General features: G+C 42.2%; 1 protein-coding gene across 3 annotated transcripts; it reads left to right on the top strand.

Moving 5' to 3' along the window:
• Positions 1–621: 621 nt before the first annotated feature.
• Positions 622–27,968, top strand: LOC119854465 (LRP2 binding protein). 3 transcript variants are annotated; one of them, XM_043513610.1, is made up of 8 exons: positions 622–823; positions 1,064–1,206; positions 6,845–6,960; positions 12,144–12,257; positions 14,640–14,782; positions 14,864–14,969; positions 18,373–18,596; positions 23,108–23,833. In XM_043513610.1, exons 2-8 carry the CDS (start codon positions 1,092–1,094, stop codon positions 23,313–23,315), a joined length of 1,026 nt encoding a protein of 341 aa, XP_043369545.1. In that variant the 5' UTR covers positions 622–823; positions 1,064–1,091; the 3' UTR covers positions 23,316–23,833. The 3 variants fall into 3 exon arrangements, with proteins under 3 accessions (XP_043369545.1, XP_038254857.2, XP_043369547.1); XM_038398929.2 differs by lacking the exon at positions 23,108–23,833 and adding an exon at positions 27,465–27,968 and having other exon boundaries at positions 626–823; XM_043513612.1 differs by lacking the exons at positions 18,373–18,596; positions 23,108–23,833 and adding an exon at positions 27,465–27,968 and having other exon boundaries at positions 627–823.

Genomic DNA, 27,968 nt, shown 5'->3' with positions numbered 1-27,968 from the left:
CTGAATTGCCTGAGGTGTGGTTCTGGTTTCTATTCTTCTTGTACTTACTCTTGAGCCGCTTAATCTGGTCCCTACACTGGTCACCAGTCTGGAAAATTTTGAAGGCTACCCGCTTTTTAGCAATCTTCTGGTAAACGTGGTCATTCCTGGTATTTTTGCTATAGTCCACAGTTTTACTGGCCTTGCAACAGAAATTCACCAAAATCTGGCTGCGCTCCCCTGACCAAGAAGCCGTATGCTTGTTCTGTTAGGCCTCCACTGAGAATGCAGAAGGCTCTTCAGTGGTGTTTTTGCCGCTCAGGGCTTAGAAGACAATGGAAGGATTAAAGGCAACTCACCCAGCTGCTGCTGTATGCCAAGGGGAAGTGGCTTCCGTTTTCAATTGACTAGCACCCTTCTGGAGAGACCCTGGGGACGGTCCCCTCAGCTCCGCCCAGTTGGGGGGCTTTGCCCAGCGGTCTGTGATGCTTCCCCCCAGCAGGGGCCCTGTCTGTCCTGTCAGGTAGGCTGAATCTGGCGAGTCACCCCGCAGCTGACCCCTGGTTTAGGACGAGCGCGGGGCAGAGCCGCGAAGGGGCGGGGTCCGGACCTCCCCCACCAGAGCGTTGTGACTGGCGCGCTCACGCCAGGCCCGTCCGGTAGCCCCCTACGCTCAGCACCACCAGGGGGCGCGCGGGGGCGTCCAGCGGCTGCGAAGCGCGGGGAGCTCGCGGCCACCCGGGACGATAATCGTTACCTGGCAACGGGAAGCGGCCGGAGTCACTGGGAGGCGCGAAGGGAGCCGGGCGCGCGGCGGGCGGGATGGGCCCCTGCGGCGGACGCGGTGAGTCACGCACGGGCGGCCGCGCGCCACATGCCGCGGGCTCCGAGACGGGCCCCAGCGCGCAGCGCGGTCCTCGGCCGCGGGACAGCCCGGCACCTCCACGACACGGGTCCAGCCTGCGCTGCGCTGCGGTGCGGTGCGGTGCGGTGCGGTGCCGTGCCGGGGGCGGCCCTGCAGGCTGCGCAGCGAGCAGCCGGGGGACAGTTTGTCGTTACTGGTGGTGCCCGTTTTATGTTGCAGGGGAGGCGGCGCAGCTGCTGGGGGCGAGATGAAGCTGAACAGCGAGGCGCTGCCCCGGAGGTGCAGCTCCCAGACTGTCCTGCAGACCGTCTCCAGGACCTTCCGCGGCTCCGAGCTGAACAAGCAGCAAGGGGCGGAGATAGGTAAAGACCCGCACCCCCCATTCGTGCTGGGAGCCGCTCCTCCAGCCGGTGCCCCTCGGCTGCTGCTTTGCACTAGGGCGCTCCTAGCCCAGCAGGTGCCCAGGCGCCACTCAGTCGCAGCGTGTTTACCAGGGTCCATCCATCTCACAGCTGGGCACAAAGGTCTGGGAGACAGGACTCCTGGAGTCTGATCCTCAGTCTCCCAGTGACTTGCTGGTGGATCGTACCCAAGGTCTACTCTACAGCTCTATATCGGGATAACTGTGTCACTCAGGAGTGTGAAAAATCTGCCCCATAGCAACATAGTTATACCGACCTTCCTCCTCCCTCCCTTGTAGACAGCACTGTGGCAACAGAAGAGCTTCTCCAGTGGACATAGCTACGCCTCATGTGACTTGTCAGCTTAAATTAGATCAACCTACAGCCAACGCAGTAATTAAATTGGCTGTTCATGTCTGTCCTCCTGCCAGTGGAGCGCATCCTCACCGGAGTACTTGCACTGACTTAAATGGGACATTGCGGGGGGGGAGCTGACATCCTGAGCTGTCACCCAGGCGCAGAGTTGACTACCGGAGCCCCGCCACCCTGGGCTGATTGCTGAAGCTGACAGCCCTGGAGTGGCGGAGCTCCAATGGAAGTGGCGGAGCTAGCATGGGATATTTGGGAGGTCCCCAACTTCGGATGGGCGGGCAATGATGGGGGAGAGGAGGCAGGAAGGCTTGGGGGCCCGCCTCCACTCCTCCCTCCGGTCCAGCCGGCCTTGTGTGGGGCGATGGATGCTCTGGTCGGGTCCCCCAGAGCTCTGCACACGTACCTAGCTCTGGGTGGAGACGCCCCTCTCCAGTGCACACGGCTTCCAGCACCAGTCCCCGTCGCACCACCCCCTGTCAGGCCTGTCTCCCTGAGGCAGCAGGCCTACATTTTTTGATGATTGCCACTGCTGGGCAGGCCAGCCGGCCAGCCTCCTCCAGTTGCGGCATGTGCACTGTGGTTGTCAGGCACTCCTCTGCTGTGCCGCTGCTGTTCTCCCGCCTCCAGTCAGGCCGGAGATGTGTGCGGCGTCCTCCAGGTCTGGGTGGGGCTAGTGCTGGGGCCAGAGCAGAGCCAGGGCTGGGGGGGGGGTGGGCCTGGATGCTAAGCGGGTGGGCCGAAGCCCACCTATAGCTACACCCCGTCCAGCGGTCAGACCCAAGGCAGGCTGTTAAAGGCAGGAACTGGTGATGTAAGCAACACAGTGTCTACAGACACTGCATTGACTTAAACTACATCCTCCTAAGTGCTATGCCTCTTGCAGAGATGGAGTTATTAGGTTGGTGTAGTGGGCAACTTACATCGGCGGGAGCAACATTGTAGTATAGTCACTTACAGAATTAGGTCAGCGTAAGCTGCCTTACGTTGACCTACCTCGGTAGGGTAGACCAGGGCGATGTCTACGCTACCTCGGTAAGTCGACCTACGCTACGCAACTCCAGCTACGTGAATAACATAGCTGGAGTTGACGTACCTTAGGTTGAGTTACCACAGGGTCTACACCATGGGAGGGTCGATAGGAGAAAATCTCCCGTCATCTTATTTTACTCTTCTCGTCGGGGATTGAGTACAGGGGTTGACTGGAGAGCGGTCTGCAGTCAATTTGGCGGGTATTTTCTAGACCCGCTAAATCGACTGCCGGTGGATCGAGCTCATAGCGTCGATCCCGGCTGTAATATAGACCTGCCCCAAGTTTTGGGGCTTTGGATTAACTACACTGATGGGAGATGCTTTCCCATTCGTGTAGTAGTATCTTCACTAAAGCGTGGAGCGGCTCAGATACATTGGTAATTTTACCTTGATTTCAGCACCTACAGTGCTGAGGAACATGAGACTTTATTGTCCGTAGAGATTAATGTTGACCAGATTAATGTTGACTGAAGTGAAACAGAAATCAGTGGTAATATTCACTAAAGCACAAAGTCACTCTCTATATAGTACAGTGGTCTTCAACATTTTTATGCCCGAGATCACTTTTTTAATTTAAGGGCAACCCAGGTTCTGTCCCTTCCCCGAGGTCCCGCCCCACTCACTCCATCCCCCCTTCTCTCCATCGCTCGCTCTCCCCCATCCTCACTCACTTTCACCAGGCTGGGTGAGGGCTTTGTGAGGGGGTGCAGGCTCTGGGCTAGGGCCAAGGGATTTGCAGTGCAGGCCGAGCCTGGGGCAGGGTGTTTAGGTGCAGCAAGAATTGAGGGGTGCAAATTCTGGGAGGGTGTTTGGGTGCAGGAGGGGGTTCTGGGCTGAGGCAGAGTGTTGGGGGTGCAGGAGGGGGTATGGGGTTCTGGCTCTGGGAGTGGGGTCAGGGCTGGGGCTTGGGGTGCGGCCTCTTGCCAGGTGGCACTTACCGCGGGTGGCTCCCAGGCGGTGACACAGCGAGGCTAAGGCAGGCTTCCTGCCTGCCCTGGCCCCGTGCCGTTCCCGGAAGGGGCCAACATGCTTCTGCAGCCCCTGGGATAGGGGTTGGGGGCAGGTGGCTCTGCATGCTGCCCCTCTCTGCAGCCACCGCCCCCAAAGCTCCCATTGGCCACAGTTCCCCATTCGTGGCCAATGGGAGCTGCAGGAGCAGTGCTTGTAGAGAGGGGCAGCATGCAGAGCCACGTGCCCCCCGACCTTCCTTACAGGAGCCTCAGAGGTGTGTTGACCCCTTCCGGGAGCAGCATGGGGCCACAACAGGCAGGGAGCCTGCCTTAGCAGCAGCCCCGCTGCACCGCCGGAGATTGCGATCAACTGGAAGAGTCCCCAGGATCGGCCAGTCGATCGCAATCGATGGGTTGGTGACCGCTGATATAGTACATACAAATATGTGACATTAAAGGAACATTATGTAGGTTGCAAAGTCAAACACTCAAAAGTTAGGAAATGCCAGTTTATAGTTGCCTGCATAACTTTCTTGTACTCCTTGTGGGTCTGTTCCAGTGGTGGGCAACCTGCAGTCCGCGGGCCACATGCGGCCTGCCAGCAGATTACCATGACGGGCTGTGTGCAGGCTGCAGGTTGCCCACCATTGGTCTGTTCCATGCACTCAGTGAGGTGGGGTCCTCTGGAAAAAATATTGTGCAATTATGTAATTAACTACTGTCGCTTAATTCATAAACACAAGGGAAAAATTACATGACTACTATAAACTTGGCATTTCCTAACGTGGTAACATAAATAATGTTCTTTTCAAAGAGAGTTTTTTAATGTCATTTCTTAGGTTTTTGTTAATTTTTATCTTTTTCCTTTTTAAAAATGTGCTATCACTCTACAAAATTTACTGTTTTTTTTACCTCTAGTCCTCAATCTGAAGTGGAGAGTTTCAGCCTTCATTTGAAAAAAAAAGTGTAGACCTCATGATTACAGGCAAAAGCATGGTAACTTGAACTGAGTATTGCCTTAAGGATCAGAACCAATACATCAAATAAAAAGAACACAAAGTATTGCTTTTTAAAGTCTCATGATTTTTAAGCCAATCTCATAAATTTAACCAGGCCCAACAGTTCTTTAAGACTTTTAGCTTGGCAATATTGGGGTGAGTTTGTTCCCCCTTTTTACTTTAAATGCTTGCAGAAAATATGAGGGTTCTGGAAGTAGATAAATGGAGCAGAATATTCAAGGGGAATAGAGCCATTTTTTCATTGTCTGATCTTCCTATTTCTTTTTTTCCTCCTCGCTTTTCCTGCTTCAGTTTGATGTGGTCCCTCTTCTTCCCATTTTTAAGCACATTAACGTAGCTCCTCTTTTTCTCTTTGCTAGTTGGATTGTTCTTGCTGCCTCTCATTCTTTGTTGTTCCCCGCCTGTTCTCTGATTCAAGTGATTCTTCCAGTCTCTGTTAAGTCGGAAAGAGATTTCACCATTATAATTAGTAAAGTAACATGTAATTGATTAAAAGTTCAGCTTGTTCACAAAATGTTACTGTCACCAGAAAAGTATCTCACTCAGCTGGAAAAAAAATCCTAAAAGCCACGAATAAGAGTATTGTGACAGAGATTTTATTAATAAAAATAATTTTTGGCACTTATATAGCTCCTTTCACCTGACAAATTCAAAATGCTTTTTAAGTACAGTCTCAAAATAACTCTGGTGTTATCATCACTCCCATATTAGACATAGACTTCACAGAAATGAAGTGACTTACCCAAGGTCTTAAACAGCATAAATATAACTCTTTCATACCACTGAGGCCACTGAAGAATCCATTTCCAAGGGAAAAGACTCCTTGTGTCCTGCAAGCCATTAATGCACTGGAAGAAGATAGTACTGGCTTTGCTAAACAAGTGGAGAAGATTTTCCAGGAGTCTAAATATAGGCAATAGCAAGCAATGTGAAAGAAAGAAAGAAAGAAAGAAAGAAAGAAAGAAAGAAAGAAAGAGTAAGCATATAGCTAGTCAGTGGTGAACCTGGAGAGACCTGGTGTCAAATTTTTAAAAGCAGCTAAGTAACTTAATTGCCAAAGGATCAGATTTTCAAAGGTATTTAGCCTCATGAAGATACAGATAGGCACCTCGTGGGATTTTCAAAAGTGCCCAAGCAGGTGGACACCTAATTCCTGTTGACTTAAATAGGACTTAAGTGTGTAACTTGCTAGACCCTCAAAAGCCCACTAGGTTCATGTCTGTGTGTTTAAGCATATAAATACCTTTGAAAATCTGGCCCTTGAGTCTCATTTTCAAAGTGACTTTGGCTCAGATCCTCAGTGATATTTAGGCATTGCAACACTTAGCCCGCTACGCAGCCTGTGTCCCAGTGGAATTTTTAGCCTTGGGTTAGGCACCCTATAAAATATATCGAGAGAGTTAAGTCCCCTAAGGAAGTGATTTTCAAAAGCCAGCCAGCCGAGTAGGGAGTCACATAAGTTAGCCAGGAGAGAAATGCTGAGAAGGGGGCATAGGCATGTATGCAGCTGAAATGGTGCTCCTGGCTGGTGGGCCAGAGATAGGCACTTCCCTCTGCTTGGGATACCCAGCTGCAGATTTCTCCTGGAGTTAGGCACCTAAATCAGGTCAACCACTTAGGTAGCCCATGCCCTAGCATAAGAAACAATGTCTCTCCTTCCTCTTCTCTTTCTCGGTCTCTGCAAGGCGCTGCTCCTGCAAGTCATTGTAAGTAGGTGAACTGTTGTGCCTGTGTGGAGCCCCATGCACAAGATTGCAAGATCAGGGCTTAAAGTGATATTCCCTGATTTGGCTGCCAGTTTTGAAGGAGTTTTTGTCATTTTTAAGGTTCCATTGATATCTTCTGTTGTTTCGCTTAGATCTTAAACTGTTCTAAACATTAGCAATTCATGTTTCCAGTGTGAATAATCTTTCTTTAAGGGAACTTGTTTTTTGTATTCTGGTTTTTCCACCAACTGAGATCAGGTTTTCATCGTACAAATATATATAGCATTTGTATGGTACAGTAAACTGTTTCATAAAGGTTTAATTATCTTTATTGTAGATTTTTTTCCTCCAGTATAAAACATTGACCTGTTTTAGCTGAGTCTATGGAGCGTACAACAAAAAGGAAACATCTTAATTATGTCTGTCAGGGTAAAAAAAGAGAACTATTACAACTTTAGTGTGATAGTGTACTTACAATATTATTCTGTTTGTTGTGATTAGACAAATATATATCTGTTTTTAGCAGGGAACTATAGCCATACCGCTTTGTTTGCAAGGGCAGAGGAGCTGTTGGCGAAGAGGATCATAGATGGAGATCCTCTGGCATATTTTCTACAAGGGCAGCTGTACTTTGAAGAGGTTGTACTTTACTATTTACTTTTTAGAACGTTTGATAAAACTGACACTTTTCAGTACAATTTCCACATGGAAAAAGAGGTAACACTAGAAAATCTTACAAAAGAAGATACATACAAAGTGAAATAAGTAAAAACTAAAACATCTGAATCAAACAAGAAGTCTGGAGCAACTGTGGGAAGCATGATTCCCTGAGAAGGAATGAGACTCAGAAGTGAGGAGGGAGAAGAATAAAGTTACAGATACAGTATTATTTCAAATATTCTCAAATTTGAGAAATTGGGTTCAGTGCTTCTGACTATAGTCATTGCCAGAAGTTCTGCTGACTACATAGAGAGCAGAATATTTGGGGCCAGTCCTGTTCTCACTGAAGTGAGTGGCAAAACACTTATTGACGTCAGTGGGAGTAAGATTGGGGCCATCTAGTGGAATATCAGACTGTTCCTTGGCTAACTGGAACTTAGATATCCATGTTGTGTATTGAAGTGTAGTCCTAACCAGAACTTCATATCTAGACACATGATAATATATCTTTGAGGAAGTCTCTGCATAATGCCATTGACTGCTATGGCACCTCCTGCTGCTCCAAAATTCAGAAATCTCTTTTAAAGCTATGCCCGTTGAGAGCCGTGCAAGTGCTGTCTTGTAACACTTAGTGTTCAGTGTAGGTTATATAAAGGGATATGGCTCTGCATTCGCGTCAGTTCCTCTCTTTCTATGGTCAATCGAAGAGCGGAGGATGGTTTCTATCTCTGTACCTACAGTCTGCTTCCAACCAGGGGTGGAATTATAAAGGGACTTGGGTGTTGCAATGTTGAGCATCTTGGCACCTAGAAAAATCACAGGAGCAACACTGTGATTTAAAAAGCCAAGTTAGGAGCCTAAGCTCCCTATAGAATGAAGGGGGAAGAGAAGATCACCTTAGAATGCAATCCACAAAAACCAGCATGCTAGGTGGGAAGCCACCGAAGCTAAGCAATGGGAGATGTCAATGAGAGGAGTGTGTGCTTAGTCCCCCTCTTGAAAAGAGGCATCCAAGACCAGGCTATAAGGAAGCACCTGTCTCTGCTTAGCAGTCCATGAATGGAAACCAGCTCCTGGAGTCAGGCAGCTTAGGCGCCTAAGGTGTTTCTTGTGGGAATGAGTTAGGCACCTGCCTCAGTTCACACAAAATAGTTGGAGGAAGAGGAGCTGGTTTCCACCTTATAACTTTTAGCACAATGCTTAGGGCACTACCTGGGATGTGGGAGGCTCAGGTTCAATTCCCCCCTCTGCTGGGGATAGGGTTTTTTTGAGGATTTGATTAGGGGTCTCCCACTTCTCAAGACAGTGTTTTAACCACTGAGCTATGGGATTTGCTGATTGGGGGAGGGTCAGTTCTCTCCATCCCAACTGTTGATACTGTTAGATTGCGGATAAATGAGTGATTGGACCCTGGGTCTTCCAGGTGGGTGCCTTGACCACTGGCCCCCTCTTTCCTCTCCTCACCTCCTCTCCCCCAGTTCTACTATGGATAAATACTTAAGTAGTCATTGGGCCAGACAGAGAGAAAATGATTGTAGTCTGGTGTAGGGCACATACCTGGGAGATGGGAGACCCTGCTCCAATAACTCTTTCATTATTTATTCACAGTGCAACAGCATCAACAGGAGAGACTGAGCAAGCCCCATATCTCAGTGGTCAGAGCACTTGCCTGAGAACTGGGAAACCCCTGTTCAAATCCTTTCTTCCACTCTGGCAGAAAGGGGGGAAAATTGAACCTGGGTCTCCCACATTCCAGGTGACTGCTTTAACCACTCCTCTAAAAGTTATAACATAGGCACTACTATCATAGTCTCCTTTGGCCAGTTTTGAACGGGACCTGGTCTGGTAGGTGACCTCAGCATGCCTACTGACTTGCACCCCTCACACAACTTAAGTGGCCAAATGCCTCTCTTCCCCCAATTTGTGAATCACTCTGTGGCTTTGGTGACAGATAGTTGTCCAGCTGCCTGGAGTGAGGCAGTAGCATGCATCCACAGAGGCAGAAACTTAGGTGCCTATGGAACTTGTACCCTGAAAACACAGGCAGCAATTCACCTTAGGCACCAGGACCGGCTCTAGGCACCAGCAAAGCAAGCACATGAGTGGGGCAGCACCTTTCTAGGGGCGGCATTCTGGCTGTCCTTTTTTTTTCGGGGAAGTTGTGCTCTCGAAGCTGTGCCACTTAGACGGGGCGAGGGCGCCGCGCCCCTGGGGCCGCAGCGGGAAGGGGAAGCCCCAGCCCCGTGATACTGAGCTGCCAGGGCCCAGCCGTTACCTGGGGAGGAAAGGGTGAGTCCTGCTGGGGAGCCAGGGCTGCACTGCCCCATCTGTGCACTGGCTGCTGCGCTGCCTTGTGCCACCCCTTATATCGGGGCTTCTCTGCGTGGCCGGGCGGGGAAGAGGGTAAAGCCCCTGCAGGCGTTGGGAGAAGGTGACATTACTCCCTCTGCTTCCAGCGCCGCCTGCAAGCCCCAGCCCCACCTGAGCTCGGGGCGGCAAATTTTTTGCTTGGGGTGTCAAAGAATCAAGAGCCAGCCCTGTTAGGCACCTACAGGGTTTAACAGGAGTTTTGTGGATCACAGTGAAGCTGAAACTAGGATCTAGGCACCTAAGTCTGGGGTTTAGGCACCTTAGTATCTTTGTGAATCTGGGCCTAGATCTTTTACCTAAATCCTTGTAAGTACATGGGCAGAAAGTGAACCTCCCCTTTGGGCCCCATCACCGGCCCCATCCCTTGTGCCCAAGGCCCCGCTCTCCCACCCGCCAGAGACTCAAGACCCCACCTACCCACAGCCAGAACAGCCCCAAGCCTCCCTCCCCCCATGTAGCTGGAGGAGCCCCAGCCCCCTTGCCCCAGCAGCACCGGCCAGCCCCCCAAGTGCTGGCCCGAGCTGTCAGCCTCCCCAGCACCAGGACAAGCCACCAGCACTGGGTTAGCACCAGCGCCAGGCTGAGTGGCTGGCCCCAGTCCCACTGTGGGCCACCAGCGGGCCCAAGCTCCAGGCTGCCGACTGGAGCTGAGTGAGCCCCTGCCCTCTTTGGGGTCAAGAGAAACGGAGGGCGGGTCCAACACCTGGGTCAGAGGAGGCTTAGCCTGCCCTGGCCTTTGATACCCACCCACCCGCATGTAGGTTGTTGGGGTTTATAGTGTCGTTTATAATAGTAAAGGTTTCAAAGAGTTTTTTAAATCTATACAGTTTTGTATGTTGTTGCACAGTTTTGCCATTGATCCAGCTCATTGAACCTAAAAAAGTGTGGTTTAAGAGGCTTGCATCTTGCAGCCCTAGTTTTTCTGATGCATATGCCAGGTAGGTGTAAAAGGCTATTGCTATTTCCGGATAGTTTTTTGTTTATTTTTAAAAGGGGTATTATCACTTAGGATGGCTGCTTTGAGACATCTCCCAAGGGACCTGATTTAGGCTAATGATAATAACTAATAGTTAATTAGGACAGAATTAGCCAAAGGCATTGAGCCAGCTGAAGGCTCTTTAACCACATGTTAAGTAGCTGTTAAACCACATGTTAAACAGCTGTTAAATTCTAAACTCTTGTCGCTAAATAAATAAAAAAAAAGAAGAGGAAATACAGTAACTATTGTTTTTATTCAGTATAGTACTTTATTTCACTGTCTTTTCCATTTTCTTTTAAATTAAAAAAATTGGCACCTTTAAATCAGGATATCAGAGTCCTCAATTAAAAGGATTCTACTGTCATTGTTTTACTAAGTATTTAAAAACAGTTTTCTTCCTGAGTTACTGAAGTAGCAAATATTGTAAAGGTTGCTTCTTGAACTCTTAAGAAAGCCACAAACAGATTTCTGTCTCTTTACTGACGAAGGTGTGTTTTTAATGTTGGATAAGTAACATACATTAGCTATCCTGCTGTGAAAATATAGTGGAGTTTTGGAACTTTAGTTTTACTGGAGGCAAATAGGGGAGGTTAGCTACAGCCATGAGAAGGGCGTATGATGAGGAACTCACCTAGCTACCTCTCAGTAAATGGTAAACGTTATAAGTACCTTTTCTCCACTTAGTTAGCTCACTGTGGAATCCTACCACTCATTTATCATCTTTCTGTAAAGCAAAAACAAAAAAAAACCCTCACAAATTTGTGATAGTGAAGTCTTGGTGTGAAATCAGAGTTGTGGGTCCTAATTTAGCATGCATTTAATCATTTTTATCTCTATTCAGCAAAGCACATAAACAGCTGCTTAACTTTGAACACGTGCTTAGGTCCCACTGAAATCAATGATTTAAAAATTAATGACAGGTTTCAGAGTAGCAGCCGTGTTAGTCTGTATTCGCAAAAAGAAAAGGAGTACTTGTGGCACCTTAGAGACTAACAAATTTATTAGAGCATAAGCTTTTATGAGCTACAGCTCACTTCATCGGATGCATCCGATGAAGTGAGCTGTAGCTCACAAAAGCTTATGCTCTAATAAATTTGTTAGTCTCTAAGGTGCCACAAGTACTCCTTTTCTTTTTAAAAATTAATGTGATTTAAGCACATGCTTAAAATTAAGTATGTGTTTATGTGCTTTGTGGCATAATGATGGACAGTTAAATTGGGAGATTAATTAGGAAGAAATAAGGGTATCAGAAAATTTCTACATATTTTTCCTGTTTCTGCTGTGGCACTAGCTTCTTGGATTACATATAGTGGCATCTTGAGGGTAATGTGCAGTGTGGTAAACTGATACATATCCTATGCTAATTTTTGTGTATACGCACCCACATACAACAACACCACTTGGTTGGAAGTCCTAAGTGTTTCCATCTGATTCAATATTTTCTGAAGTTGACCTTACCTGTCCCAATTGCTAACAGTATATTCAGATTTCAGAGTAGCAGCCGTGTTAGTCTGTATCCACAAAAAGAAAAGGAGTACTTGTGGCACCTTAGAGACTAACAAATTTATTTGAGCATAAGCTTTCGTGAGCTACACAAAAGCTTATGCTCAAATAAATTTGTTAGTCTCTAAGGTGCCAGTGAATTCAGAGTGACTTTTTTTAACCATATAAAAATATGTTTTTGTTCCTAATGCTCTGTGATTTTTCTCATGTTCACTGAGCAAATACTCTAGTTTAAAAATAAATTATGCTGAAGAGTTCGTTTGTTATATACACTATAATGTACTACTTGATTGCTCACTGTCTCATTCAGGGATGTTATGAAGAAGCACTTACACAATTTGCAAAAATTAAGGAGACGGATTTTCAAGCTCTGTATCAGCTGGGTGTAATGTATTATGATGGATTGGGGACCAAAGAAGACCCAGTAAGTTTTTCTTATGCAGAAGTGTGTCTGTAAGAGAATTTAGCACATGAGAAATGTGCCAGTTTGAGAACTCTGGGAGTCCTCCATTAAACCACAGCAAGGGTTCAGGTTGAGGGGCAGTGATGCATACGTTTCCATACACTGCCCTGCCAGCATGCCTCAACTATTTCCTGAAGGCACCAACTTTGGGGTAAAAGAGTAGCTCAGTCTTCTTCTCTAGTCAGTGCATAGCTTCTTTTATGAAACTAATAAGTGTGCCAGTTGTGGAGATACAATTTTATAATATGAATTGTGACCACCAAATTCATTTCAGAGGCATGAAACACCATAAGAGAGCAGTAACTTTTGCATTTGAATTGGTAACTTAGATATGAAAAGCTCCATTATCCTGTTACCAGTCTCGTAAGCCATCCAGCTCCACAAGTATCTTCTTAATTATATTAAAATGGCATTGTTGATGCAGATTCCTATATTGGGTGCTGATCTTTATATAAATGCTTAGCTTGATTAGATATACTATAGGTACATAATTGATTGTTTAATATTACAGTAAACAGATGTATCAGCCATTACAGATTATTTAAGAGTGTAACATTCTTTGCTGGCAAAAGATGGGCTAAAACCTCTGATGCCTAGAAAGTGAAACAGAGGTGGGGCCTACCACATCTAGCCAAGGAATTCAGGATAGTGACCATAAGAACATAAAAACAGCCATACAGGGTTAGACCAAAGGTCCATCTAGTCCAGTATCCTCTCTTCCCACAGTGGTGAACACCAGATGTCCCAGAGGGAATGAACAGAACAGGTAATCGTCAAGTGATCCATCCCCTGTCGCCCATTCCTAGCTTCTGGCAAACAGAGGCCAGGGACACCATCTCTGCCCATCGTGGCTTATAGCCATTGATAGACCTATCCTCCATGAATTTATCTAGTTCTTTTTTGAACCCTCTTATAGTCTTGGCCTTCACAACATTCTTTGGCAAAGAGTTTCACAGGTTGACTCTGCATTGTGTGAAGAAATACTTCCTTTTGTTTGTTTTAAACCTGCTGCCTATTAATTTCATTTGGTGAGCCCTAGCTCTTGTATTATTAGAGGGAGTAAATAACACTTTCTTATTTACTTTCTCCACACCAGTCATGATTTTATAGACTTCTAACATATCCTCCCTTAGTCATTTCTTTTCCAAGCTGAAAAGTCCCATGTTATTAATCTCTCCTTTTATGGAAACTGTTCCATACCCCAATAATTTTTGTTTCTGAACCTTTTCTGAACCTTTTCTAATTCCAGTATATCTTTTTTGAGACTCAGTGACTACATCTGCACGCAGCATTCAAGATGTATGCATACCATGTCTTCTTATCTATGCCTTTCTTAATGATTCCCAACATTCTGTTAGCTTTTTTGACTGTCACTGCACATTGAGTGGATGTTTGCCATGAACTATCCACAATGACTCCAAGATCTCTTTCTTGAGAGGTAACAGCTAATTTAGACCCCAGCATTTTATATGTATAGTTGGGATTATGTTTTCCAATGTACATTACTTAGTATTTATCAACACTGAATTTTATCTGCTATTTTATTGCCCAGTCACCCAGTTTTGTGAGATCCTTTTATAGCTCTTTGCAGTCTGCTTTGGACTTAACTCTCGAGTAGTTTTGTATCATCTGCAAAATGTTGCCACCTCACTCTTTACCCCTTTTTCAAGCTTATTTATGAGTATGTTGAATAGCACTGGTCTCAGTACGGACGCCTGGGGGACACCACTATTTACCTATCTCCATTCTGAAAACTGACCATTTATTCCTACCCTTTGTTTTCTATCTTTTAACCAGTTACCGATCCACAAGAGGAACTTCCCTCTTATCACATGAGAGTGTAGTGTTGTTTGCTACAAAACTTGGCACAACAGAGTAAATCCAGTTTTGTTCAGTGCTCCCATTTTATAAGGAATGGCTTTAATTTAATAAAATAATTGTAGTATTGTGAAACTTTTTGAGCTACCTGTTGTAGGTAGCAATCTGATCTTGAATGATGGTCCGCAGTTGGTACAATGAAAGCTAGAGCAAGGAATTATGATATCATCCTTATCAAACTGACATCCTACACAATATCAGTTTTTAGACAAGTAGTTCAATTTTTTCACAAAAATAGAGCATAATGAAAATTAATTTTTGCTTTTTTAGAAAAGAAAATATTTAAAATATAATAATAAGACTCTTTACACTACCTTAACTGAGCACATCCAAACTTTTTAACATTAAGAGAGTTTTAGAACTGAAAAGTTCTTTGTGTGTAATATGTAACCTACTTTACCTGGAATTTTAATTTTTGTCCTTTTTACCTTCTGCAATTATGATTAAAATCTGTTTCTCTCGAAGGAAAAAGGAGTGGAGTACATGAAAATAATCATCAACTCTAACTCCCCTAAAGCAAGACATTTAAAATATGCTGCTGCATACAATCTTGGCAGATCTTATTTTGAAGGATGTGGTGTTAAGCATTCAGATAAAGAGGCTGAAAGGTAAATTTAATCTAATAATTTATCCATTATTTATAAAATACCCTGTTATAATGTTACTTATATTTCCTCCCTATTCTTTAGGCTGTGGCTTATTGCTGCAGACCATGGGAATCCAAAGGCAAGTGTAAAGGCTCAAAGTACCCTGGGAATGTTTTATTCTACATCAAATCCAAAAGATCTGAAAAAGGTAATGCCGATTTCTGCCTTTTCCATATCATGATGCAATGCCCAGATTCATTTTGGATCTGTGAAGTGTTCCAGAAAGAGACTTTTGTAGCTTATTTATAACATATGCCCTATTACTTCTAGACTTTTTCACCCATTTAGACCCAAACTGGCATATATACAGAAAGACAATTTCTTATTTTAATCCCTTGACATTTCTAGTCAGGCTTTTGTAATGAAACAATTAGCAGGAGGTGGGAGCATCCGATCTGAAACTCAAGAATCAGCATTATGATTTGGGATTAAGATTTATAGTTCTCTGTATGTTTAAGAAATGACCAACAGGAGTGGCGGGGCACAGGACTGCATGAGTAAAGGAAATAAATGTAAGTATTGGAGTGGCTCTGCATTATTTACTATGCAGACACCTCTCTCCAGCTGCTAGATAAAAGAGCTTTAAAGAAAACATAGTATGCAAGACACTTAGGTTATAGTCTAGATTAGGGAATATCTATTTTTACCAGAAGCAAAGGGTTATGTAAATATTTCAAAAATGACAAGAACATTGTGATATCAAAATAACAAGATATATCAGAAGGACAGAACAGGTCATGCGAGGGGGCGGGGAGTGGCACTATATGTGAAAGAAAATGTAGAATCAGATGAAATAAAAATCTTAAACGAATCCACATATTCCATAGAACCTCTGTGGATAGTAATTCCATGCTCTGATAAGAATATAACATAATATATTATCGACCTCACCAGGACAGTGATAGTGACGATGAAATGCTCAGAGAGATTAGAGAGACTATCAAAATAAAAAAACTCAATAACAGTGGGGGATTTCAATTATCCCCATATTGACTGGGTACATGTCACCTCAGGACGAAATGCAGAGACAAAATTTCTCAATACTTTAAATGATTGCTTCTTGGAACAGCGGGTACAGGAACCTACAAGGGGAGAGGCAACTCTCAATCTAGTCCTGAGTGGAGTGCAGGATCTGGTCCAAGAGGTAACTATAACAGGACTGCTTGGAAACAGTGACCATAATATAACAACCTTTAACATTCCTGTGGTGGGAAGAACATCTCAACAGTGGCATTTAATTTCAGAAAGGGGAACTATGCAAAAATGAGGAAGTTAGTTAAACAGAACTTAAAAGGTACACTGACTAGAGTAAAATCCCTGCAAGCTGCATGGACACTTTTCAAAGACACCATAATAGAGGCTCAACTTAAATGTATACCCCAAATTAAAAATACCGTAAAAGAACTAAAAAAGAGCCACCGTAGCTTAACAACCATGTAAAAGAAGCAGTGAGAGATAAAAAGGCATATTTTAAAAAGTGGAAGTCAAATCCTAGTGAGGTAAATAGAAAGGAGCATAAACACCACCAAATTAAATGTAAAAATGTAATTTAAAAAAGCCAAAAAGGAGTTTGAAGAACAGCTAGCCAAAAATTCAAAAGGTAATAACAAAATGTTTTTTAAGTACATCAGAAGCTGGAAGCCTGCTAAAAAACCAGTGGGGCCCCTGGATGACCGAGATACAAAAGGAGCACTTAGACAATAAAGTCATCGCAGAGAAAACTAAATGAATTCTTTGCTTCAGTCTTAATGTCTGAGGATGTTAGGGAGATTCCCAAACCTGAGCCATCTTTTGTAGGTGACAAATCTGAGGAATTGTGTCAGATTGAAGTGTCACTAGAGGAGGTTTTGGAATTAATTGAGAAACTTAACAGTAACAAGTCACCGGGACGAGATGGCATTCACCCAAGAGTTCTGAAAGAACTCAAATGTGAAATTGCGGAACTATTAACTATGGTTTGTAACCTGTCCTTTAAATCAGCTACTGTACCCAATGACTGGAAGATAGCTAATGTAACACCAATATTTAAGAAGGGCTCTGGAGGTGATCCTGCCAATTACAGACTGGTAAGTCTAACTTCAGTACTAGGCAAATTAGTTGAAACAATAGTAAAGAATAAAATTGTCAGACACGTAGAAGAACATAAATTGTTGCGCAAAAGTCAACATGGTTTCTGTAAAGGGAGATCATGTCTTACTAAACTATTAGAGTTCTTTGAGGGGGTCAACAAACCTGTGGACAAGGGGATCCATGGACATAGTGTACTTAGATTTCCAGAACGCCTTTGACAAGGTCCCTCACCAAAGACTCTTATGTAAATTAAGTTGTCATGGGATAAGAGGGAAGATCCTTTCATGGATTGAGAACTAGTTAAAAGACAGGGAACAAAGGGTAGGAATAAATGGTAAATTTTCAGAATGGAGAGAGGTAACTAGTGGTTCCCCAAGAGTCAGTCTTAGGACCAATCCTATTCAACTTATTCATAAATGATCTGCAGAAAGGGGTAAACAGTGAGGTGGCAAAGTTTGCAGATGATACTAAACTGCTCGAGATAGTTAAGACCAAAGCAGTCTGTGAAGAACTTCAAAAAGATCTCACAAAACTAAGTGATTGGGCAACAAAATGGCAAATGAAATGTAATGTGGATAAATGTAAAGTAATGCACATTGGAAAAAATAACCCCAACTATACATACAATATGATGGGGCTAATTTAGCTACCACTAATCAGGAGAAAGATCTTGGAGTCATCGTGGATAGTTCTCCAAAGACGTCCATGCAGTGTACAGCGGCAGTCAAAAAAGCGAATGGGATGTTAGGAATCATTAAAAAAGGGATAGCAAATAAGATGGAGAATATCTTATTTCCCTTATATAAACCAATGGTACGCCCACATCTTGAATACTGTGTACAGATGTAGTCCCCTCATCTCAAAAAAAGATATACTGGCATTAGAAAAGGTTCAGAAAAGGGCAACTGAAATTATTAGGGGTTTGGAATGGGTCCCATATGAGGAGACATTAAAGAGGCTATGACTTTTCATCTTGGAAAAGAGGAGACTAAGGTGGGATATGATAGAGATATATAAAATCATGAGTGGTGTGGAGAAAGTAGGAATAAGGAAAAGTTATTTACTTGTTCCCATAATATAAGAACTAGGGGCCACCAAATTAAATTAATGGGTAGCAGGTTTAAAACAAATAAAAGGAAGTTCTTCACTCAGCGCTCAGTCAACCTGTGGAACTCCTTACCTGAGGAGGTTGTGAAAACTAGGACTATAACAGGGTTTAAAAGAGAACTGGATAAATTCATGGAGGTTAAGTCCATTAATGGCTATTAGCCGGGATGGGTAAGGAATGGTGTCCCTAGCCTCTGTTTGTCAGAGGATGGAGATGGATGGCAAGAGAGAGATCACTAGATCATTACGTTAGGTTCATTCCCTCTGGGGCACCTGGTATTGGCCACTGTCAGTAGACAGGATACTGGGCTGAATGGACCTTTGGTCTGACCAAGTACGGCCATTCTTATGTTCTTATTGTGCCTGTTCTGTAGGCATTTTTCTGGCATTCAGAAGCTTGTGGCAATGGAAGTCTGGAGTCACAGGGTGTACTTGGTGTAATGTATCTCTATGGACAAGGCATACATCAAAATACAATGGCTGCTGTGGAGTGCCTGAAGGAAGCAGCAGAACGTGGAAATGTCTATGCTCAAGGCCATCTTGTTGAGTATTACTACAAAAGAAAATTTTACACAAAAGCTGCTGCATTTGCCAGAAGGTGAATTAATTTTAGTTAAATTTATTAGAATTCTTGACATAAGATCATAGAAGTTAAAGATAAAAATAATTCTTTTAGATCAAGTTCAAACTCCTGTCAGTCAAGCTTGTATTCCCCTACCAGAGATGTATCAGATTTAACTACCATACTTAATCTTTAAAAAGTGAATGACAGAACTTAGACAACATTAAGACCCTAATCATTACAAAGCCTTCCATTATTCAGTTCAACTCTGTCCCCCTTGATCAGAGGGAAGCAGAAATAATCACTGGAGAAGAAATTGAGATTGAAATATTAAAAGAAGCGTACATTGAAAAGTATTACCATTTCTCTAAGTTCATTTGCGTACATTTTAACTCAGGTACATAAAGGATAGGACAGGAGCCTTATACCCTGTGTCTGACTTCCTAGAAAATAATGTAAATGATATAGGATGTAATGTAAAAAACATCCAGTCTCTATCAACTCTATATCTTGTCTCATGCTGCCAAAGCTTCATCCAGTGGATGAGCAGAACAAAAAAGAAGAGAGGCCTGTCTCTGATTTAATCAGTCATTTCTCATAGCCTGCAGCCATCCTCCATGTTTTACCAAAATACACAGGACATGCCTGGAAGTGGCTTCATATATAGAGACAGACAAATAAATGACTATAATGAAACAACCCCCCCTCACCCCCCCCAAAAAAAATCCAAAGTGAACTTTCTTTTGAGTTTCTAAAGTGTTTGGATAAGAGTTTGACTCTTGTTTCCATCCAGAAAAAGAGAAGTGCTGCTCTCGACTTCGAGTTTCCAGCTGGCCAAAAAACTGTCAGAATATTAAAATGGTCCTCCTCTCCCTAACAGAGTTACAACCACTGCCCAGGTAGTTGTCCATGTACTTGTCAACAGCATGTGGATCCCAACATTTCCGACATTTAAGAGATTTCTTCTGGGAACAGGGAAAGATGACCTCCCCCCATGGCTTTCTGGTCTTCCTCAGTCAGATTTCTTTAGGGGTGGCTAGTTTATCCATATCCACCATTCTGCTATTTTACTGGCCAGTAGATGTATTCCACTTCCCTTCAATCTCCTCACCCAAATTTTTTTTGCAGGCAGCATTTTACTGTCTCCTTTTCCCCAGGAGTAGGTCATCTAAGAGTGGATCCCACTGCTGATCCATCTGGCATTTCTAAGGTTTCAACTGGTAGTACTTTACAGTACACTCTTATAATGTGTTCTCAATTCAGAAATATCGCTTGCTTCTCTATGTAAACAGGATAAGATGCAATCAAATAATTTGCCCTGCCATGATGGTTTAGGTTCAATAATACATTCTGATTTTTTATGGTTGAGCTGAAGGCCAAGTTGACCGATTTCTGTTTTGTTTACACAGTGGGTGAAATCCAGAACACACTGGAGAGGAGAATTCTCACACTATGAGAAGAGAATAAATTGTTGGCCTCAGTTTTACAATTTCTAAGTAACCAAATGTCCCATTATAAATCCCCAAATAGAACGTTTGCTAGCAAAGCCTTTCATTACAGATTTAACCTCAGATCATTAAGTTGCTAAAGGAAAAAGAGACAGGCAAAGTAACTCTACAAGCTATATGCAAAACTCATCCTTCTGCTGTAAAGTATCTAAGGAACGAAGAACAAAGGGATGCTGCCAAGGAAAATTACATAGAACTAGGACAGGTTTCAGAGTAGCAGCCGTGTTAGTCTGTATTCGCAAAAAGAAAAGGAGTACTTGTGGCACCTTAGAGACTAACAAATTTATTTGAGCATAAGCTTTCGTGAGCTACAGCTCACTTCAGCATCCGATGAAGTGAGCTGTAGCTCACGAAAGCTTATGCTCAAATAAATTTGTTAGTCTCTAAGGTGCCACAAGTACTCCTTTTCTTTTTATAGAACTAGGAGTGGCAGAATTTCAAGATTTGGATTTCAGATTCAAGTTCTGACAGTCCAGAAATTGAGATGTTTAGCCAAACAACGTTCTATTTTTATTCACCACTGAACCCACAAAAATCATGCTGATCCTCAACCTAGGCTCCCATTCTTTCACATGCAGTGTAGATAGAATGGTAGCCATTCACTGGCCAAACCAATCAGGTGGAGTTTGTCCTTTAACCACTGTGGTCCAGCAGGCTATTCTGACAATGAAAGGGTGCACCTTGTTAGCTGTAGTCATCTTTCCACAAAGAAGCCCTAATAGGTTATAACCATAAATAACTTCTGAAGGAAAATGTACTGTCGTGCTCAAAGCAATCCCATCTTATTGGCACTGTAGATGTTCTTGGGCCAGAATTCTGCCAGCAGTGCAAGTGGTTGTCACGTCAGGCATCAGTATTTTCTTTGCTCCTGTCCCTGTCCCTTCCCATGTACCTTCTGTACACCAATTTGCTGCACTATTTAAAACAGATACACTACTTTTGTAACCTCCAAGTCAGTATGCCCCAATTGCCATGCAAATCTTGGACATTTATTTAATAAGATGATGAAAAATTTCCCCTTTACAGTCTTACATCACTCCAATCAATATAAAAGAGAGCTCTGTGTTATCCACTTATTTTCAGTCACATCTCAGTGTAAGTCTACACTACACTGCTACTTTGGCACAGCTGCATCGACACAGCTGCGTTACTGTAGCGCGTCTGCTGAAGACATGCTATGCCAACAGGAGAGCGCACTCCCATTGGCATAATTACTCCACCTCCGTGAGAGCATCTCCTACCGACATAGCTCTGGTGTGGACAGTGCAAAACTTGAATCACTTGTGGGGTGGGGGGGAATTTTTAACACCCCTGAGCGACGTAAGTTATATTGACTTGGGCTGAAGCATAGAACTGCCCTCACGCTCATGCCTTATGTTTGGAGTTGGGGTTGGCCACGTGGATACTGTAGCCTTGAAGAATTGCCTTCCTATTCTGTATAGCTTTCTTTAGGCTGTGCTCATCACCATGGCATCTCCTTTAACAAAACATTCAGTAGACTGTGCCAATCACTAAGTCCTTTGTCTATGCATGCTGATTAACGTTTCTTCACTGGGTATTATTTGCATTGGTATTCTATTATATTTTGAAAGGGAGGGCAAAAAATGCATGCCCTTGTTTTTCTTATCAGAGGACATTAAATATAAGCCACAAGAGCCAGATCGTTGCTTGATACAAGTTTAATTTTGAATGAGTTGCCATATCTCCTTGTTTTAGCTGTCATTTGGTAAAGGTGATCACATTAGGTGGAAGAACATTACTGTAGACGCATGCAAGTGATTTAGCAAGCAATGATTTGTTGAGGCTTAAACAGAATCAGATTCACTGATAATGATTCATATGGTATGTCTATAGGCTTAACTTAAGTGCACTTTTATAGTTTAAAATAAAACTGAATAAGCTTCTCCATTTTCTACCAAGGCTGGAATTCAGGATTTTGTATTTTCCCTGCAACAGTCTGATGCTGCTAATATCTCACAGGGCAGGAAAAAGCAGAATTCTTGCTAGGTAGATGGAAGTAGTGCTAATTTTTTTATATATTTTAAGTGGTAAATTGTATTTAAAAAGACACAAACGAAAAAAATCACATCTCCATCTGAAAATTTTAGACCTAATATTTTACATGTAACCCCTAGTTTACTGTAATGATTTCTTCATTTTAGTTGGCTTTACTTTATGTATTTAACAGCTCTTTGCAAGTGGTCACTTGCACTTCCTGATGGATGTATTAGCATGACATCACTCTCATACATTGTTTGGGGACCTTATGTGCATGCTCTTCCCCAGGCCCTTCAAGACGGTGTTTACCAGTAATAGCAAAGCTGCTATCGAGAAGGCAGCAGGCAGATATATGCACTGACAGGATTTAAATATATATATTTCAGGCACTACTATTTAAGAAGTGCTGTATCAAATTTGAGGCTTTAAAAAACTCAAAGAAAACTCAAAATCCCTTTGAGTGTACTAGCAAACCATGACTAACTGAACTCCAGTTCGTTAAAGGTTAGTTAATGTCTGTTGGGGAACTCCAGAAGGTGACAGTCTTAAGTATCCAAAGTCCTCTTTACCTGAAGCTTTCAGAGGTTCCCCATGATCTTCAGATAACAGCACATTGGTAAATCAACATTAATGATTTGGAATGATACTCTTTTTAAAACTATAAAGCTTGGCCATCTACTCAAGTTTTACTTTAATTTCCACTAAACTGGTAACAGTTTGGTAGAAACAAATAATTGGTGTGAAACACTTTTGTTATAATTAGTGCAGTTATAATGAAAATGATCAAAGTGATAGTGTATTTGCTCACTAATTCTTGTATGAATCAAGTTACTCAAAATAGGAGAATTATGTTCACTGCTCAAAGTCTGTATGTACATTTAAAACCTGTTTTGCTAGAGAATTATCAACAGAATTCCCAACTTAACTGAAGTTGGGCACAAAGCGCATGCTTTGACGCTATCTCTTTATGGTTCATATAGCTGATTTCTATCGAAGCTTGAAATGCTCACCTCTAACCTTATATTGTAAATTTTACAACAGGATTGCAGAAAACGATAACATTGATATGTTAGCAAAGATAACCGATTGCCTTCCTGTATACATAGCCAAAGGGGTTGCTATGGCTACTTTCTACTTTGCTAGATGTCTCCAGCTTGGCCTAGGCATACAACAAGATCAAGTTGCAGCTAATAATAATTATTCTAGGGTAAGCATGGGGAGGCCCTACAAATTAACTTATGTAGTATAAGATCAGTGATATTTTGAATTTAAGTTCTTAAACTTGCTGTATGGTTTCATTAAAGGCTCCAACAACATTTACTATCTACATTTATTACATAAAAATATTCTGTATTTAAAAAAAATACTGAAGTAAATCCTCTCACACTATTCAAAACAGCCTTGCAAGGTTCTACTCACCGAAGGCAAGTAACATATTTTGATAGGCAAGTAAAATTTCATATTATAATCACCACAACAAAGGCAGGTGAGTAGAACCTGTGCCTGGGCTGGTAATCTTTCATGACAATTTTTCCAAGGTGGTTAAAGTGATAAATAACACTGATTTCGTGACTACATTGTTTATACTTGCCTCTTAAACTCAAAAGCAGAACTTATTTCTTTGCTTATTTGCAAACCTTGATGCCTTTAAATTAGGGCTGTCAAGCAATTAAAAAAATTAATCGTGCTTAATCGCACTGTTAAACAATAATAGAATACCATTTATTTAAATATTTTGGATGTTTTCAACATTTTCAAATATATTGATTTCAATTACAACACAGAATACAAAGTGTACAGTGCTCACTTTATTTTTTTTATTACAAGTATTTGCACTGTAAATAAAATAGTATTTTTCAATTTACCCAATACAAGTACTGTTGTGCAATTTCTATCATGCAAGTTGAACTTACAAATGTAGAGGAGTCTGGTGGCACCTTAAAGACTAAGATTTATTTAAGCATAAGCTTTCGTGGGTAAAAAACCCACTTCTTTGCCCAAATAAATCTGTTAGTCTTTAAGGTGCCACCGGACTCCACATTGTTTTTGTGGATACAGACTAACACGGCTACCTCTTTGATACTCTATAAATATAGAATCATGTACCAAAAAAACCTGCATTCAAAAATAAAACAAGGTACAATTTTAGAGCCTGCAAGTCCACTCAGGCCTACTTCTTATGCCAATCGCTCAGATAAATAAGTTTGTTTACATTTGCAGGAGATAATGCTGCCCACTTCTTGTTTACAATGTCATATGAAATTGAGAACAGGTGTGGCACTCTGGTAGCCGGCGTCGCAAGATATTTACGTGCCAGATGTGCTAAAGATTCATATGTCCCTTCATGCTTCAATCATCATTCCAGGGGACATGCGTCCATGCTGATGATGGGTTCTGCTAGATAGCAATCTAAAGCAGTGCAGACTCGACACATGTTCATTTTCATTATCTGAGTCATGCCACCGGCAGAAGGTTGATTTTCGGTTGTTTGGGTTCTGTCTTTTCTGAATCTGAGTGTTGCTCTTTTTAAGACTTCTGAAAGCATGCTCCCTATCTCGTCCCTCTCAGATTTTGGAAGACACTTCAGATTCGTAAACCTTGGGTCGAATGCTATAGCTATTTTTATAAATCTCACATTGGTACCGTCTTTGTGTTTTGTCAAATCGGCTGTGAAAGTGTTCTTAAAACCAACATGTGCTGGGTCATCATCCGACTCTGCTATAACATGAAATATATGCAGAATGCAGGTAAAACAGAGCAGGTGACGTACAATTCTCCCCCAACAAATATAGTCACAAATTTAATTGATGCATTATTTTTTTAATGAGCATCATCAGCATGGAAGCATGTCCTCTGTAATGGTGACTGAAGCATAAAGGGACATACGAATGTTTAACATATTTGGCATGTAAATACCTTGCAATGCCAGCTACAAAAGTGCCATGCGAATGCCTGTTCTCACTTTCAGATGATATTGTAAATAAGAAGCAGGCAGCAGTATCGCCTGTCAATGTAAACAAACTTGTTTGTCTTAGCATTTGGCAGAATAAGAAGCAGGACTGAGTGGACTTGTAGGCGCTAAAGTTTTAGACTGTTTTGTGTTTTTTGAATGCAGTTACATTACCAAAAAAAATCTGCATTTGTAAATTGCCCTTTCACGACAAAGAGATTGCACTATGGTACTTGTATGAGGTGAATTGAAAAATACTATTTCTTCTGTTTTTCATTTTTACAGTGCAAATATTATAATAAAAAATAACATACTTTGATTTCAATTATAACCCAAAATACAATATATAAAAAAGTAGAAAAAATCCAAAATATTTAATAAATTTCAATTAGTATTCTGTTGTTTAACAGTGCAATTAAAACAGCAATTAATCGCGATTAATTTTTTTGAGTTAATTGCATGAGTTAACTGCGATGAATCGACAGCCCTAGTTTAAATCCCAGCATTCTCTATTGATACTTGAGGAGATCATGACTAACTTTTTCTTTACTTATCTGTGCGGTCACTGATATAAGCTCAGTTCTGGGGCTAGTGTTGATTAGTCAAGTGTTGCTGCACAGAGAGCACATTGTAGGTCCCAAATAAAACAAATGCCCCTTTTAAAAAATTTGTGTGAGGAACATCACACAATCCATTGGTTTACAATCTGACTGCATTAGAGAGCAAAATCAAATTTCGGGCCAAGAATAGGACTAGTGTCCTGTTTTGTAAAACCCAAGTAAGTGGGAACTATGCAGGAGTTAAATTACTAAAAAAATGAACATCAAGTGTGGCTTCTTACTCAGATGATCCCATTGAAGTCAATCGGATTGCAGAAAAGACAGTAATACTCTTTCAATTATTTTCTTCTGTGAAAAGCAGCTACACTTAAAAAAAAAATCCCAGAAGTTTTTAAAAAAATGTAGTGAAAAGTGCTGGGCAAGCAGTTATAAAGCGTGATCACTATCTTTCCATAGAATAGGTACATCAGGGCAGGATCAGTGCAAGCTTTCTCACATTGACCCTCATTGTTTCACACCTGTTCTAGAGTGATCACTTCAAGTGGAAGAAGTATTTCAGTCTCTTTGCATACTCAGTCCATTCCATCTCTGTTCAAATTGCCAACAAGGGTGCCAAATGAAAAGGTGGGCATCCATTCCCTCACCTCATTTCACATTAAAGAGCCACCAGGTAGTAACAACTTTCAGTCATTAGAGGTTTACAGCAGATTTGAGTCAGTAACCTAGAAGTGAAAGGCCCTGTATCCTAATGGCAGTTTTTTGCTGTATTCCCCTGGGGACGGTGATCAGCATCATTTGTTTCTTTTAGCTTTGTGGTTGGAAGCCATTTTGTAATTTAATTGTATAGTTACTTCAATCTCTCTGGTCACTCGATCACAGACCTAAGAGTGGCTATACTTCAACAAAAATGCTTCAAAAACAGACTCCAACGAGAGACTGCTGAATTGGAATTAATTTGCAAACTGGATACAATTAACTTAGGCTTGAATAGAGACTGGGAATGGATGAGTCATTACACAAAGTAAAACTATTTCCCCATGGTATTTCTCCCTCCCACCCCACCCCCCACTGTTCCTCTGATATTCTTGTTAACTGCTGGAATTAGCCTACCTTGCTTGTCACCATGAAAGGTTTTCCTCCCCCCCCCCCCCCCCGCGCTGCTGGTGATGGCTTATCTTAAGTGATCACTCTCCTTACAGTGTGTATGATAAACCCATTGTTTCATGTTCTCTGTGTGTGTGTGTGTATATAAATCTCTCCTCTGTTTTTTCCACCAAATGCATCCGATGAAGTGAGCTGTAGCTCACGAAAGCTTATGCTCTAATAAATTTGTTAGTCTCTAAGGTGCCACAAGTACTCCTTTTCTTTTTCCCATTTAAAGTGAAACATATCAAAACCCAATTTGCCTGTTTTACCATATGTGTTTAACATAGATAAACCAGGTTCACATTTGGCCCACTAAATTTTGCAGAGGAGAGAAGAGGGGTATCACAGAGGTTATATGAACAGATCATAGTGCTGAGGGGAAAATTAACTGTATTCAGAAAACCTCCACCTGGCAAACCGATTTACTTCTATGGCTTAGGTGTCAGCAGAAGTCATACCAAAAGTTGTTTCGAAGTAGCTTTTGCCCAGGCTCTTGAAACAATCCTCAACTTGAGTGTACTGGTTACATATAGCATACCAGTTTTGTTCTCTTAAGTAGAGTTAGAAAAAGGGATGTAAAGGTTAAAGTTTGCTTTAGTGTATTTAGTAAACTGATTCTCAAACAATTTTGATAATACTTAGAATTTATATAGTCTGTTACATTTTCAATGCACTGTACAAACGAAGTTAGATTCCAGTTTTGGCTGTAAAATATAACTCACTATTCTGTTTGTTTTCAAAGGCATGCCGTCTGGATCCTGATGTAGCTTCTGACCTTGAATTGGCAGCTAATCATGGGAGAATTTAGAACATTTCACATTTAGGCAAATCCCAGCCGCTTCCAATGCTGTATAATATATTTCACATAGTAGGCCACGTTTATCCTTAGTAGCTAGGTAGGTAACCACCTATTTCTTTCTTTTTCAGCTTTCTATAAATCATGAGAATTATGCAGTTTTTGTTGATTAGAACAAACAACATTTTGCTGACAGTGATTTTATGTTCACAACCCTTACTTTACTTACACACTGTAGAGGCAGTTAATCTTCCTTTTTTCATTATACAGAAGGTTTAATCATCATGAACTGGGCACTTTACTGACATAATCCACCTGTGTTTCTTACTTTGACTCTGCTCTAGATGGTATACAAATCAAGCTAAAATCAACTTGTTAAAAGAAATCATTGTTAATGTCTATTTCCTTTACTTACAAATATTAAAGATCTGCAGAGTCAGCAAAATCATA

This window comes from Dermochelys coriacea, chromosome 4, assembly GCF_009764565.3.
Source record: "Dermochelys coriacea isolate rDerCor1 chromosome 4, rDerCor1.pri.v4, whole genome shotgun sequence".
NCBI lineage: Eukaryota > Metazoa > Chordata > Testudines > Dermochelyidae > Dermochelys > Dermochelys coriacea.
Note: the sequence above shows the minus strand (reverse complement) of the source record. Positions and strands in the feature narration are given on the sequence as shown.